This window comes from Vombatus ursinus, unplaced genomic scaffold, assembly GCF_900497805.2.
Source record: "Vombatus ursinus unplaced genomic scaffold, bare-nosed wombat genome assembly UNPS02014789.1, whole genome shotgun sequence".
In the NCBI taxonomy this organism is placed as follows: domain Eukaryota; kingdom Metazoa; phylum Chordata; class Mammalia; order Diprotodontia; family Vombatidae; genus Vombatus; species Vombatus ursinus.
Window position 1 is genome coordinate 22,337,902 of NW_020954567.1, and position 11,458 is coordinate 22,349,359.

Consider the following 11,458-nt stretch of genomic DNA (forward strand, 5'->3'; position numbering starts at 1 on the left):
CTTTCTTTCTTTCTTTCTTTCTTTCTTTCTTTCTTTCTTTCTTTCTTCCTTCCTTCCTTCCTTCCTTCCTTTCTTTCTTTCTTTCTTTTCTTCCTTTCTCTCTCTCTATTTATTTATTTATTTATTTTTGTGAGGCAATTGGGGTTGAATGATTTGGCCAGGGTCACACAGCTAGTAAATGTTAAGTGTCCAGATTTGAACTCGGGTCCTCCTGACTCCAGGACTGGTGTTCTATCCACTTGTTTCTATTTTTATTGAGTATAGTCTGTAAAGGATATGCTTTTAAAAATTATGCCTTTTTATGTTTATTTCTAATTTCTCTACTCCCCAATGCATGGTCAATCTTTAATTGTGGTGACAAGCCATATGTGCCATATGGTGACAAACAACATGTATATTCCTTAGTGATTCCATTCAGAAGGTACCATGAGTCTTTTAGCTCTAAATGTCTCTAACATTTTGTTCAATTCTGTTTTCCTTTTTGTTTGTTTTTTTTTTCTTTTCTTTTTGGCTAGGCAATCAGGGTTAAGTGACTTGCCCAAGGTCACATAGCTAGTTAAGTGTCAAGGGCTGAGGTCAGATTTGAACTCAGGTCCTCCTGGCTCTAAGGCTGGAGCTCCATCCACTGCTGCCCCTGTTTTTTTCTTACTCTTAGATTTGTCTGACTCTGATAAACATTACAATTTTCTACTATTATTATGTAACTATGTCTCTGATCTCTCTACATAAACATGACTCATTTAAAAGAAAACAAAATTTGATAATCATATTAAGTGACTACCAAAGTGACAAAGAAATTGCATAATTTGAAGTAAGATACAAAGCAATATAATACATCTGCCCACTAAATTTTAGCTCATATTTGTCTCATTGCTTAACTCAATTGATCAGAGCAAAACAGAAACTCACCTGGAACTTTGCTTAGGATCATAAGTCTTCTGAGGAACATACATTGCTCAAACATATATTGGTTCACTGCAGCTTTCAGTTTGCTTTATACAAGTCCTTTGGTGCTCCTTGGGGCTATAGAGAGATCCTAAACCAAAAATTCCCTTCAAGTAAACCCACAACTTTTACTTAGCTTCTATTTATTAGAGAGAGGTTTCCTGTCCTATTACCACCACCACCCTCTTTCTCTGTGAGTATTCCTAGCCAGTTATTTCCATTCTGTAACCAGAAGCAATTCTTCCCACAGGTACTGTAACTGGAGAGCAATGCGTGCCTACTTTTGTTATTTGGGAATGAAAAGCAAGGACACCTCCTTTGGTGGTACCATATCTCCTAAACAGCCTCAGTGGAGTGAGGGTAAGCTTGGGCCATGGTTTCCTGTTCCTGATCCTTCAGCAGCAATCAGCACAAGATCTGCAACAGAAGAAGCTGTGGACCAGTTGAGATGGTTTTGCAGAAAGGATTGAGTCATTTGGTATTGGATTACTATATCTGAATGACCTAGATATAATGCATTTCGGCTATCAGGAAGTTCTGGGAGATATTAGACTTTTTTTCTCACGTGGCCCTTAGAGGCAAAGTATTAGACTCTAGTCACTATTACATCTCTGTCTTCTAAGATATAAGTGGATGAGGTGGCCTTCTCTAGTTTAGGAGTGCTTTGTCAAAAAAAAGAAAAAAAAAGGCCTTTACATAAAATTCTTCTAATGGCGATTCATTCCTTTATGTTAATGGATCCTTTTTTTTTAATTTTTAGGAAATATTGTTCATGGCAGTATATACTAATAATTTATCTAAAATTGTCATTTTTCCATTTAAATATGCAATTAAGAAGTTTATGGCATTAAGAAAAAGACTGTAGATACCCCTGCAAAGGTTGACATTCACCTGGCTATACATCATTCCTACTTCAGAGTCAGTTAGCTTAATCATATACTTCCCTCTTAATAATTAGCTTAAATAAATTCACCTAGGAAATAGGAAGGGTTGGCTTTTGGGTTTTTTTGAGGCAACTGGGGTTAAGTGACTTGCCCAGGGTCACACAGCTAATGAGTATCATGTGTCTGAGGTTAGATTTGAACTCAGGTCCTCCTGACTCCAGAGCCAGTGCTCTATTCCCTGTGCCATCTAGCTGCCCCAGAGTTTGATTTTTTTGAGAGAAGAAAAACCTGAGTTCAAATCCCAACTCTGACATACTAGTTCCGTGACAGGGAAGTCATTTAACCTCTCAATGTCCCTAGGCAACTTGGATACAAAATGATTGCTCAATAGCATTGATAAAGAGAGCTTCCTAAACAGAAAGTTTCCCTACTTCAATGAAATCACAGATTTAAACCATTTTTTTTAAAAAGAAAGTTGTGGGGCATCTAGGTGGCACAGTGGATAGAGCACCGACCCTGAGGTCAGGAGGACCTGAGTTCAAATCCAGCCTCAGACCAAACACTTGACACTTACTAGCTGTGTGACCCTGGGCAAGTCACTTAACCCCAATTGCCTAAAAATAAATGAATAAAAATTTTTAAAAAATTAAAAAATAAAAAGAAAGTTGTATGGAGTGAGATTAATGCTTGGTTTTTTGTTTTGTTTTGCTTTGTTTTTGTTTCCCTCCCTCGTTTTTCCATTTGTAGGGGACCATGTCATCCTGAGATTTTCTCTGTTGAAGGGCATTGAGTGGCTGCTGCCTCAGCCCCGGGAAGATGCGGAGAGTCCAGTTATGTTATGTAAGTCTGTTGATGTCAAGTTCACGTAACTAGATGAGCTACTGTAGCCCTGACATGGGAACAGACTTCTAGCCTTTGGACGGCTGTCACACAGAAGACAGATCAGATTGGTTCTACCTGGCCCCAGAGAGGAGAACTAGAAGAAATGGAGAAAAGCTGCACAAAGGCAAATTTTGACTCGATATCAGGAGAAGTTCTGGCCTTCCTCCTTACGCTGGACTCTGGTCATGGTTCCCTTTCTCTGTATCCCTCTCCCGCCTTCCTCACCTTATTCTCATTTACGCACTCTCCACATACTAGCCTTTTCCTCTTGCTTTCAAACTCCTGTGCCTCCAGCTACCTTTCCCCCATCTCCACATCCTGTTGTCTTAGGATCCTCCCTATCCAGAACTTTGGAAGTTCAGTTATTTTCTAAACACAGCCCTCCTTCTCCATGTGGTTTCTAGCATCAGCCTCTTTCTCTTTTTCTCCACTGTCAATTCTTTTCTCAAGCATCTTGCTATTTGACAGCTGTCTCTTTAAAGAGCAGAAAGGGCCACAGTCCGTAAGTGTTTGGAGATGAACTTTCTGACCTTAAAGTCAGTCTTCAAGGCCTGATAACATCACCTGAGACCTAGTATCCAGTCAGCCATTGACCGATGTAAGGTACCTCAAACACCCCCAACAAGATGAATCATCATTAGATCCAATGGATGGCATTCTTTAGTTGGTTCAGTTTTAAGATGTCACACCTCCCTAGGTGTGAGAGCCAGTGAACTGATGCACCATCCAAGAAACCTTAGTACAAGGAAGAGCCATTCAGGAACCTGAAAGTGTTCCTGAGAACAAGAAATTCTCAAGATATGGCCCTGCATAGATATGACCATCCAACTTTATCAGCATTGAGATTTCTATGTCCAAGCATAACCAAGAACCCTGGAATAAATCTTTCCCTTGGCTTTACAAAGAGACTTCCTCTATGTTGGATTCTTGTGCTTATGTTTCTACCTATCTGTACTGTCTAAGCTGGCCCAGGTAGAAGTATGATAAGCCATGATAGACCAGCTGTTTACAATCTCCCGTGAATTATGGCAGCTATGTGTCCGGAATGACATTAACTGTGACCTATAGAATGTGAGACTTCCACCTGTCCATGGACTTGCTTTCACCCCTGGGACAAAGCCCCATCTTGGTGCGGTAGATATGCTCTTAAAAAATGCCGCATCTTCTGCTCTGACCACTCCCACCCACTCAAGGTTGCCAAAACAGCCTACCCATTTCTTGAGGGAATCTTCTGAATCTATAGTCTCCATTCACTCATGGACCAACCACACTTGTGAACTGATGAGCTCCCACTGCCAAGTTATGCAGTCCACCATGCACCTAGAATAATAACACTCTCTTCTATAAAAACTAGTAATTTTTTTTTACCCTTGGGTTTTTCCCACATTTACACTCCAGTTTGCATCTCCTGTAGGAAAGATAATGACTTTGGGAAGCTGTAGGGAGATCTCTAATTTATGATTCAAACAGTTAGGACCTCTTGCAGTTGAAGTCCCGGGGAAGCTGCAGGATCAAGTGTGATTTTTTTTTCTGCCTGGAACTTCCACTCTAGACATCCATTCAGGGAATAAAGGAATTGTAACGCTGGCTTCTTCCAGCTCACCCCGTGGCCTTTCAACTGCAGCTACTTGCTCCATATTAGCATGTATTCCACCAGTCCCTGTTAGGACAAGAATTCTTGGAACTCTGCCTTCACCCACTAGCCTCAAATATGCCACCATTCAAGTGAGTAGATGAGAAAAGGAGTTTCCCGTGATCGCATCCTTGGAATCTCAATACTGGTAGAGATATCTATGGTACCTTGTTGATTGGGAGGTCATCAGAGCAAATTAACCAACCTGGCACTTGTACACACCTGTGGTAGCGACAGCTTCTACCATCAGAAACCCACCAAACCCCAGACCTAAGAAGGAATCCTAAGGAAAAGGTTTGCATATCAACAACCAAAAGCTCTGCCTCTTTAATTTTCAGGAAGGTGAATGGCTGCTATGTGCCAGCCCACCATAAAAGGAATCATGCTAGAAGATAAGCTAAGCATAGGGTATTGTCAATTAAGTCGATAGTCTGGAGTTCCTATCTTTGCTTTTCTGACCCTTAAGTTCATGCTAATGTTCCATTCTCCTCTTAGCCCCTATCCCTGACTACTCTTGTGCATCCTACCTGGTCTAAACTTCCTGATTCATGCCTTTGCTGCCTTCCTTGGCATGAAAACTCCCTCCCTTCAACTCTCTGTTTGGACCCCAGATTGACATATTGACAACCATCTTGTTTGCCTTTACTCCTCAAAAGAAGAGTTGTTACTTACTGCTGGTGGCCTGACCCTTAACCTTTGCCTGGGATAAACCAGTTGACTGGACGGGATGGACATCATCCAATATAACAATCTTAGCATCACAGAATCTCAGAGTTGGAAGGGAGCTCAGAACTCACTAGCCCAACACATAACAGAAGTAGGAATTCCCACTATAGCCTCCTTGGCGAGTGGTCAGCTAGCACATGCTTGAATAGGTATACCAGAGCTCTTCATTAGCCTCCCCACTTTCACCTGGTCCTTGGTTGTGGTGAATGCCACCCACAAGAATATCTTCCATTTCTATTATTTTGAACACGGTAAATACTGATCAAAAGCCTTCCAATTAGTGTACCCATCTTCCTACACATTATGCTTAAGATTTTATCCCTTATGTCTGTTAATGGAGAGTTGCTTTCCAACTTGCTCCTCATTCATCATTGTCCCGTCCATCTCTGCTAATGCAGTAAATTTCAACTGTATGCCTCTCCTCCCTGTTTCATCTGCTGTCCTTGGCCCATATCTTTATTAATGTCTAGAACTCTCCTTTCTGTACTGAAAGGCTATGTCTTTCCCCTCTCTTTAATAATCTATCTAGAGTCACATCTTCTCTAATAAGACAGACGGCATATTGTTTTCCTAGTATGTCCATATATTGATCTCTGTTACTTAGATTGATATAGCTTTTGCTTTTTTAGCATTGATCTTTCTTGCCTAAACTTATTATTTCTAAGAAGACAGTGACTTGGTCTTTCTTGCTTCAACAGCTCTGTAATCTCATCATTGTGGGCATTTCTTCCAACAGTGCAAAGTCACAACACACACACACACACACACACACACACACGCACTCTCTCTCTCTCTCTCTCTCTCTCTCTCTCTCTCTCTCTCTTTCTCTCTCTCTCTCATCCTGTGTGACTCTTGATCATATCCTCTCATACATTATTCCCAAGAGGTTTTGCTCAGTGTTCTAGGGGCCTTATCCTAGGTCTCCTAACATTGTATGAGTGTTAATCACTTTTGCCCCTTATTCTTTCTACATGATTGGTTCACTTCCTTTTACATCTCTTTGATAATATCTTTGATGCTGCTTTTTGCATATATTTGAAGTCAAAACAAGCTGGTAAAACAAATTAGGGAAGCCATAGAGGTTAAGTGCTAGAATATGTAAGAGTCAGGAGACTCTTTGACCCCAGAGTAACATGAAATCTCAGCTCAATCAGGGTAACAATTGTCTTACCCTATGAGTCTCCTCCTAGTGGTCTCTAGTGTTGTATACCCTAGGAACTGAAGGATGTGTTTGGGGCTCCAGCTTTTCCTCATATAACTCCAGATCTGGGGGGGGGTCCCCTGTTTTGCTATTCACAGTCTGTGCCTCACCCTTTCTTCCCTCTCCTTTTCTCTCTTTCTCCCTCACTCTCTTCCTATCTTACCTCCCCCACCCCTTTCCTTTTGCTTTCTCTCGCATTCAGGAGTCGTATCTCCCTACATAAATGCAGGATCATATGGGCTGTCCTGCAGGGGGACTGCCAAGCCTACCTGGGTGGGGCTATCATAGATAGGTAATGTACTGAAAACTATTTATACCATCATTCCAAAGCCCTTTGGGTGATCTGAAATATTTATTCTTCAGAGACTATAGTGTTCTATGCTGTCACCTAAATAACATTACTGGGAAAATATTTGCAATAAAAAGGTAAGTTTTTGTTTCAGGGAGAAGCTTGACATCTTTGAAAATGCTACAGAATTTCCAAAATGCAATCACACTTGCTCCCTTCTTTCCATTTAATTCTGGGTCTAATTTATTATCCATTTATGGTTTCTGTCCTAGACATGTTATACTACTGAATTAGCTCAATGAGCTATCTATCTAACTGCATATTACAGTTTGGACCATGGGGAATTCTTCATCTACTTTCATTTTCCTGTGCAAAGGGTTAAGTAGAATCCTTTGGCAGTTACATGAATCTCATTTAAGAGACTCTGAAATGTTCCAGGGTTGAATACAATTAGCACAGTGGTATCCACAAACTGGAGAATATGGAAGAACCTCATTGTCTGTAGGGAATCTTTCTTCCATAGGAAGTCTATGATGAATATTCTCCATAACAATGGCAAACATTGGTAAGTCTTATCTTCATATTTTACACCTTAATATTAATAATTAGAGATTATAGAACAATCATCTCCATTATTACATCTATCATAAAAATCTTGTATAATCTTTACTTATTCATGGGAGAGACACATCACTGGAGGAGAGGCTTTTAAGCTCCATTTGCTCTACTAATCAAATGCTTTTTTTTAATCATCCAATAATAAGTCCAATGGAATCTTATGGTCTCTGCATCTTTCAGTTAGTTGAATGACTCTAAAGTTATGATCTCCTATTGTTATTGTTCATTCTTTGTTTTGGAAGAGGACCCATTGCATCACGGGTGATGTCTTGACTTAGTTATGAACTACTTGTAACAACTTTCCTCTTCTCATCTCATCTTTTTTTATCAAGAATATTCTCAAAACAAGTATAAATCATTCTCAAAGATTTTGTAGAGATGAGAAAGTAGGTATGGGTTTTGGTGGTAATTGATGTACTCGGGTGGTCGCCATTTTTCTATAGGAATGACATTTGAAATTCTCCCTCCCAATTGTTAGTTTGTCTTGCAGATACCCCAAAAGTTGATCCTCAATGCGCTTAAAATTGTGTTGCCTTCACCAAGCTCTTCCTCTATTTGTGTATTGCTATTGAGGGGAAAAAATTGTTTCTCATAGAAAGAGTGAGACATTTTTGTTCCATTTTCATTCCTTTTATCTTTCTTCCAGTTTTATCCTTAAATACCCTTGGGATTCCAAATAGGCAAATTAATTGATCCCCTCAATTTGGGAATTCCCTTGATAAGCACAGAGTACAGCCCATCCATCCATGCCTGCCATCTGTTATGATTCTTGCCCACTCCCTCCCCTGTTTCCCAAACAATATCCTTTCTCCCAGCCTGCTGGAGGCCTCGCTATTTTCTCCTGACATTGAAAAGGCACCAGTGGAGCAGGATGACTCTCCATCTGAAATCCTGATTTAGGATTGATTTTATAACCCCTGAGGGCTCTTTTTATTTGAGTTTTCCTTTGAAGTTCCTCATTGGCTCTCTATTGCCACCCACTCTTGGGATAATCTGACTTAATTTGCTATCATGCAAACCTTTCTACAATCTCATTTTTTCCCTTCCCAGCTTCTCACTGTTTTGTGAGGATTTGTCTTTGTTTCTTTCTTCTTTCTCTCTCTTTTTTTTTTAGGCAATTGGGGCTAAGTGATTTGCCCAGGGTCACACAGCTAGTTAGTGTCAAGTGTTTGGTCTGAGGCCAGATTTGAACTCAGGTCCTCCTGAGAATGGTGCCCTATCCACTGCACCACCTAGCTGCCCCGATTTGTCTTTGTTTCATAGGTTTAGTTGATATTTCTATAGCTCTTTAAGGTTTGAAAATTGCTTAACGCAGATGACCTTATTTTGATTCTCACAACAAAAATATGAGTTGTAGGTGCTATTATCCTCATTGGATTCATGAGGACTCTGAGGCTAAGGGAGGCTAAATGACTTGCAAAACTATAACACAGCTCAGGCGAGATTATAACCCTGGTTTTCCTGCCTCTAGGTCTGCCACTGCCATCTATGATGCCAAGGCTGTGATGAGCAAATAATTCATCACCCAGTGGCTAGCCTACTGGTGATGAGCCTGGTAATGATGGTTGGATGGGTTGGACCCAAATGGGCTAGTCCTTATTTATGTTTGAATATAATGCTACATCTTGTATAGTCAGTCAAGGCCCCTGAAATTGGTCAACAATATTAGACAAGTGAACGTGCAATGGATAGAGTCCCAGGTCTGGAGTCAGGAAGATTCATCTCCTGAGTTCAAATATGACCTCAAACACATACTAGCTGTGTTACCCAGGACAAGTCACTTCAGCCTGTTTGCCTCAGAGTCCTCAGTTGTAAAATGATATAGAGGAGGAAATGGCACACCACTGTAGTATCTTTGCCAAGAAAATCCCGAATGGGGTGATAGAGAGTCAGGCATGACTGCAAAAATGACTGAACAACAAAATCTGTAAAATTGGGATAATAATACAGTATTTGTACTACCTAATATACAAGGTCGATGTGAGAAAAGCATTTTACAAATATCAAAGTGAGCTATCATTAGTAGCATTCATTTAATAAATCTGGCATTAGATGGGGGTGGGGAGGAGAGAAGTACAAACTAAGATAAAACCTTAGTCAAGACTAATCTGAGGAAGTAATAACCTGATGGGAAGGAAGAAGCCTGAAAGATTCCAAGCTATCTCGTTCCCACCCCTCTCTTTGGTCAACAGGATGCCCCTGCTCAAGTCGTCCCCCTCCCAATTCAAAGTACTTTCTGGAAAAGAATTAATTCTTTGGTGTTCCAATAGAAGACATTTGACTCTATAGAGGAAGATACAGGCAAAGTTTAGACTTAGGGAGTCTGAATTTTAGAGCAGAAGGGTTTTTAGAGATCAATTCATCCAACTCCCTCATTTTATACAGAGGGAGACTAAGATTAAGTGACTTGTCCAAGGTCACACAGTCTTTTACCTGCAAAGCCGGAGCTGGAACCCAAAGTTCCTGTCTCCAAGTTCAATACTCTTTGCATGGTGCCATGTTATTGCAGGAACAGCCAAGTTCTCAGTAATCCCATCCCTCGTCAGCAAACCATCATTATTGGGAAGAGATGCTGCCACCCCTGGAGGAGATACACCAGTCCACTTTCCCCAAATTTGTCCTGGTTTGATGATATGACATCTGGGTACCGAGGAAAGCTCACTCGGACTGAAAAGGACCCATGAGCTGAACTGGGTCCTCTGCCCCCCCCTTCCAACTGCCTTGCTCTACCTCCATGTTCCTAGAGCCTAGTCACTGCTGCTTGGTCCCCCATTCACACCCAAGCTTCCCCCTTGCAGCTTACAGGGAGGATCTGACGTCTGTGTGACTGCTTCTCCAGATTAATCGTGTTGACAAAGGTCCTTCCCAAACCTGATACCCTCAATAATCATTACTTCCTCTCCATGTGCTTGATGGGAACTTCTCTTTGTATTTGTCTTTAGCTTCATCTAGCAGCGTGTCCCAGAAGAGAAAAGGGACAAGCACCTTCCTGTCAATAGGGTAGGCAAAACTGGGGGACCCCCTTTGATTCTGAGTTGCCTTGTCTCTGAACAGAAGAGCATGGGTGGGGATAGGGAAGAATTCTCTTATCCCAGGAAGGGGCCTTGTTTCCCACGGACCTTAGTCTCACAGCTGAAATCCAATTCTTCACGTAGCAAATAGAACACAAAGTCTAGTCCCCAACCACTCCCACTCCATTCTGCCTTGTGAATGAAATGGGATACCTAGAGAGCTGGGAGCCATTTCCAGAGACAGGTCAATTATAGAAGGAAAGGGGCCCCTCTGTGGTAGTCCTTGGCCTGATTACCATCAGGACTGATCTAACCAGGTTCTGAAAAACTAGGCCAAGAGCCAGAGCCCTTCTGTGAGGAGAGAACCCCAAATGTTCTCAATTCGTGTATGATCCTAATACTCTTCATCTCTTGCTTTACACATCACTCAGAGAACCAGTGAAGGAAGAAGAGAATTTTAGCATCAAGCTTGAAAGAGAAGAAAAGAACAAGAAGGGGCTGTTGATGCCTCTGGAAATTCAGGTCGGTCTCTGCTGACCGGGTTCAGCTCTGCCGGAGTCCCAAGCCTAAGGCATAGCTGGGTTTTGGGGAAAAGTCAGGCCCCTGCATCGTTTGAGAACTGCTGCAGTGTACTGAGGAGGCTTGGAGCTGCCGAGCTCTCAATAGTTATTAACTGGACCTAGCACCTGAGAAATAGACCAATACCTTTGGGACTCTGCTCCCTGGAGGGTCAAGGGAGGGCCTGAGCCTGCTGGAGGGGAGCGGTCTAGAAGGTTAGTGCTACAGCCAGGCTGGGTGCCTCACTGGTGCAATTAACTGACTGTTCTTCTGTCTCCCTTCAGACAAAAACTCTCTGACATCTCTCAAGTCAACTCACTAGTCACATCATACACCTGCCAGAGTAAGAACAGTGCTCAGGAGGCACCTAACATGGATGGATTTTTTACAGGTGAGAACTGGGATGCTTTGGCATCAGTAAGAAGGGGCGTCAGGCACCAACCTGGGAATGGCAGGGATGGCTACTTTGAGTGCAAATGGAAAGACATTCCTACATAGAATGATGGGCAGCAGATCTGCTGCTGTGTTTGAGCCTGGGCTTACTACCAGAGCAGGACATTTCCACACTCAGTAATTGTTTCTGAAAGAGTATTCCACTTGAATCAGGAGGCATGGGTTCTAATCTTGGCTCAGCTGCTATATATAACTATATGATTTCTGTCAAGACAACTTAATCTTTCTAAGCCTATTTCTGCATCTGTGAAATGGAAA

The 11,458-nt window shown here is 41.7% G+C and overlaps 1 protein-coding gene across 1 annotated transcript in view; it reads left to right on the forward strand.

Annotated features, from left to right (window-relative positions):
- The window catches only part of RGSL1 (regulator of G protein signaling like 1), a 74,633-nt gene extending 63,465 nt beyond the window's left edge, over window positions 1–11,168 (forward strand). The window contains exons 18-22 of the mRNA XM_027868421.1: window positions 1,196–1,305; window positions 2,577–2,669; window positions 10,121–10,178; window positions 10,621–10,711; window positions 11,139–11,168. Of these exons, the coding sequence (XP_027724222.1) occupies window positions 1,196–1,305; window positions 2,577–2,669; window positions 10,121–10,178; window positions 10,621–10,711; window positions 11,139–11,168 (382 nt within the window). The remainder of the gene's footprint in view (window positions 1–1,195; window positions 1,306–2,576; window positions 2,670–10,120; window positions 10,179–10,620; window positions 10,712–11,138) is intronic.
- The last annotated feature ends 290 nt before the right edge of the window (window positions 11,169–11,458 follow it).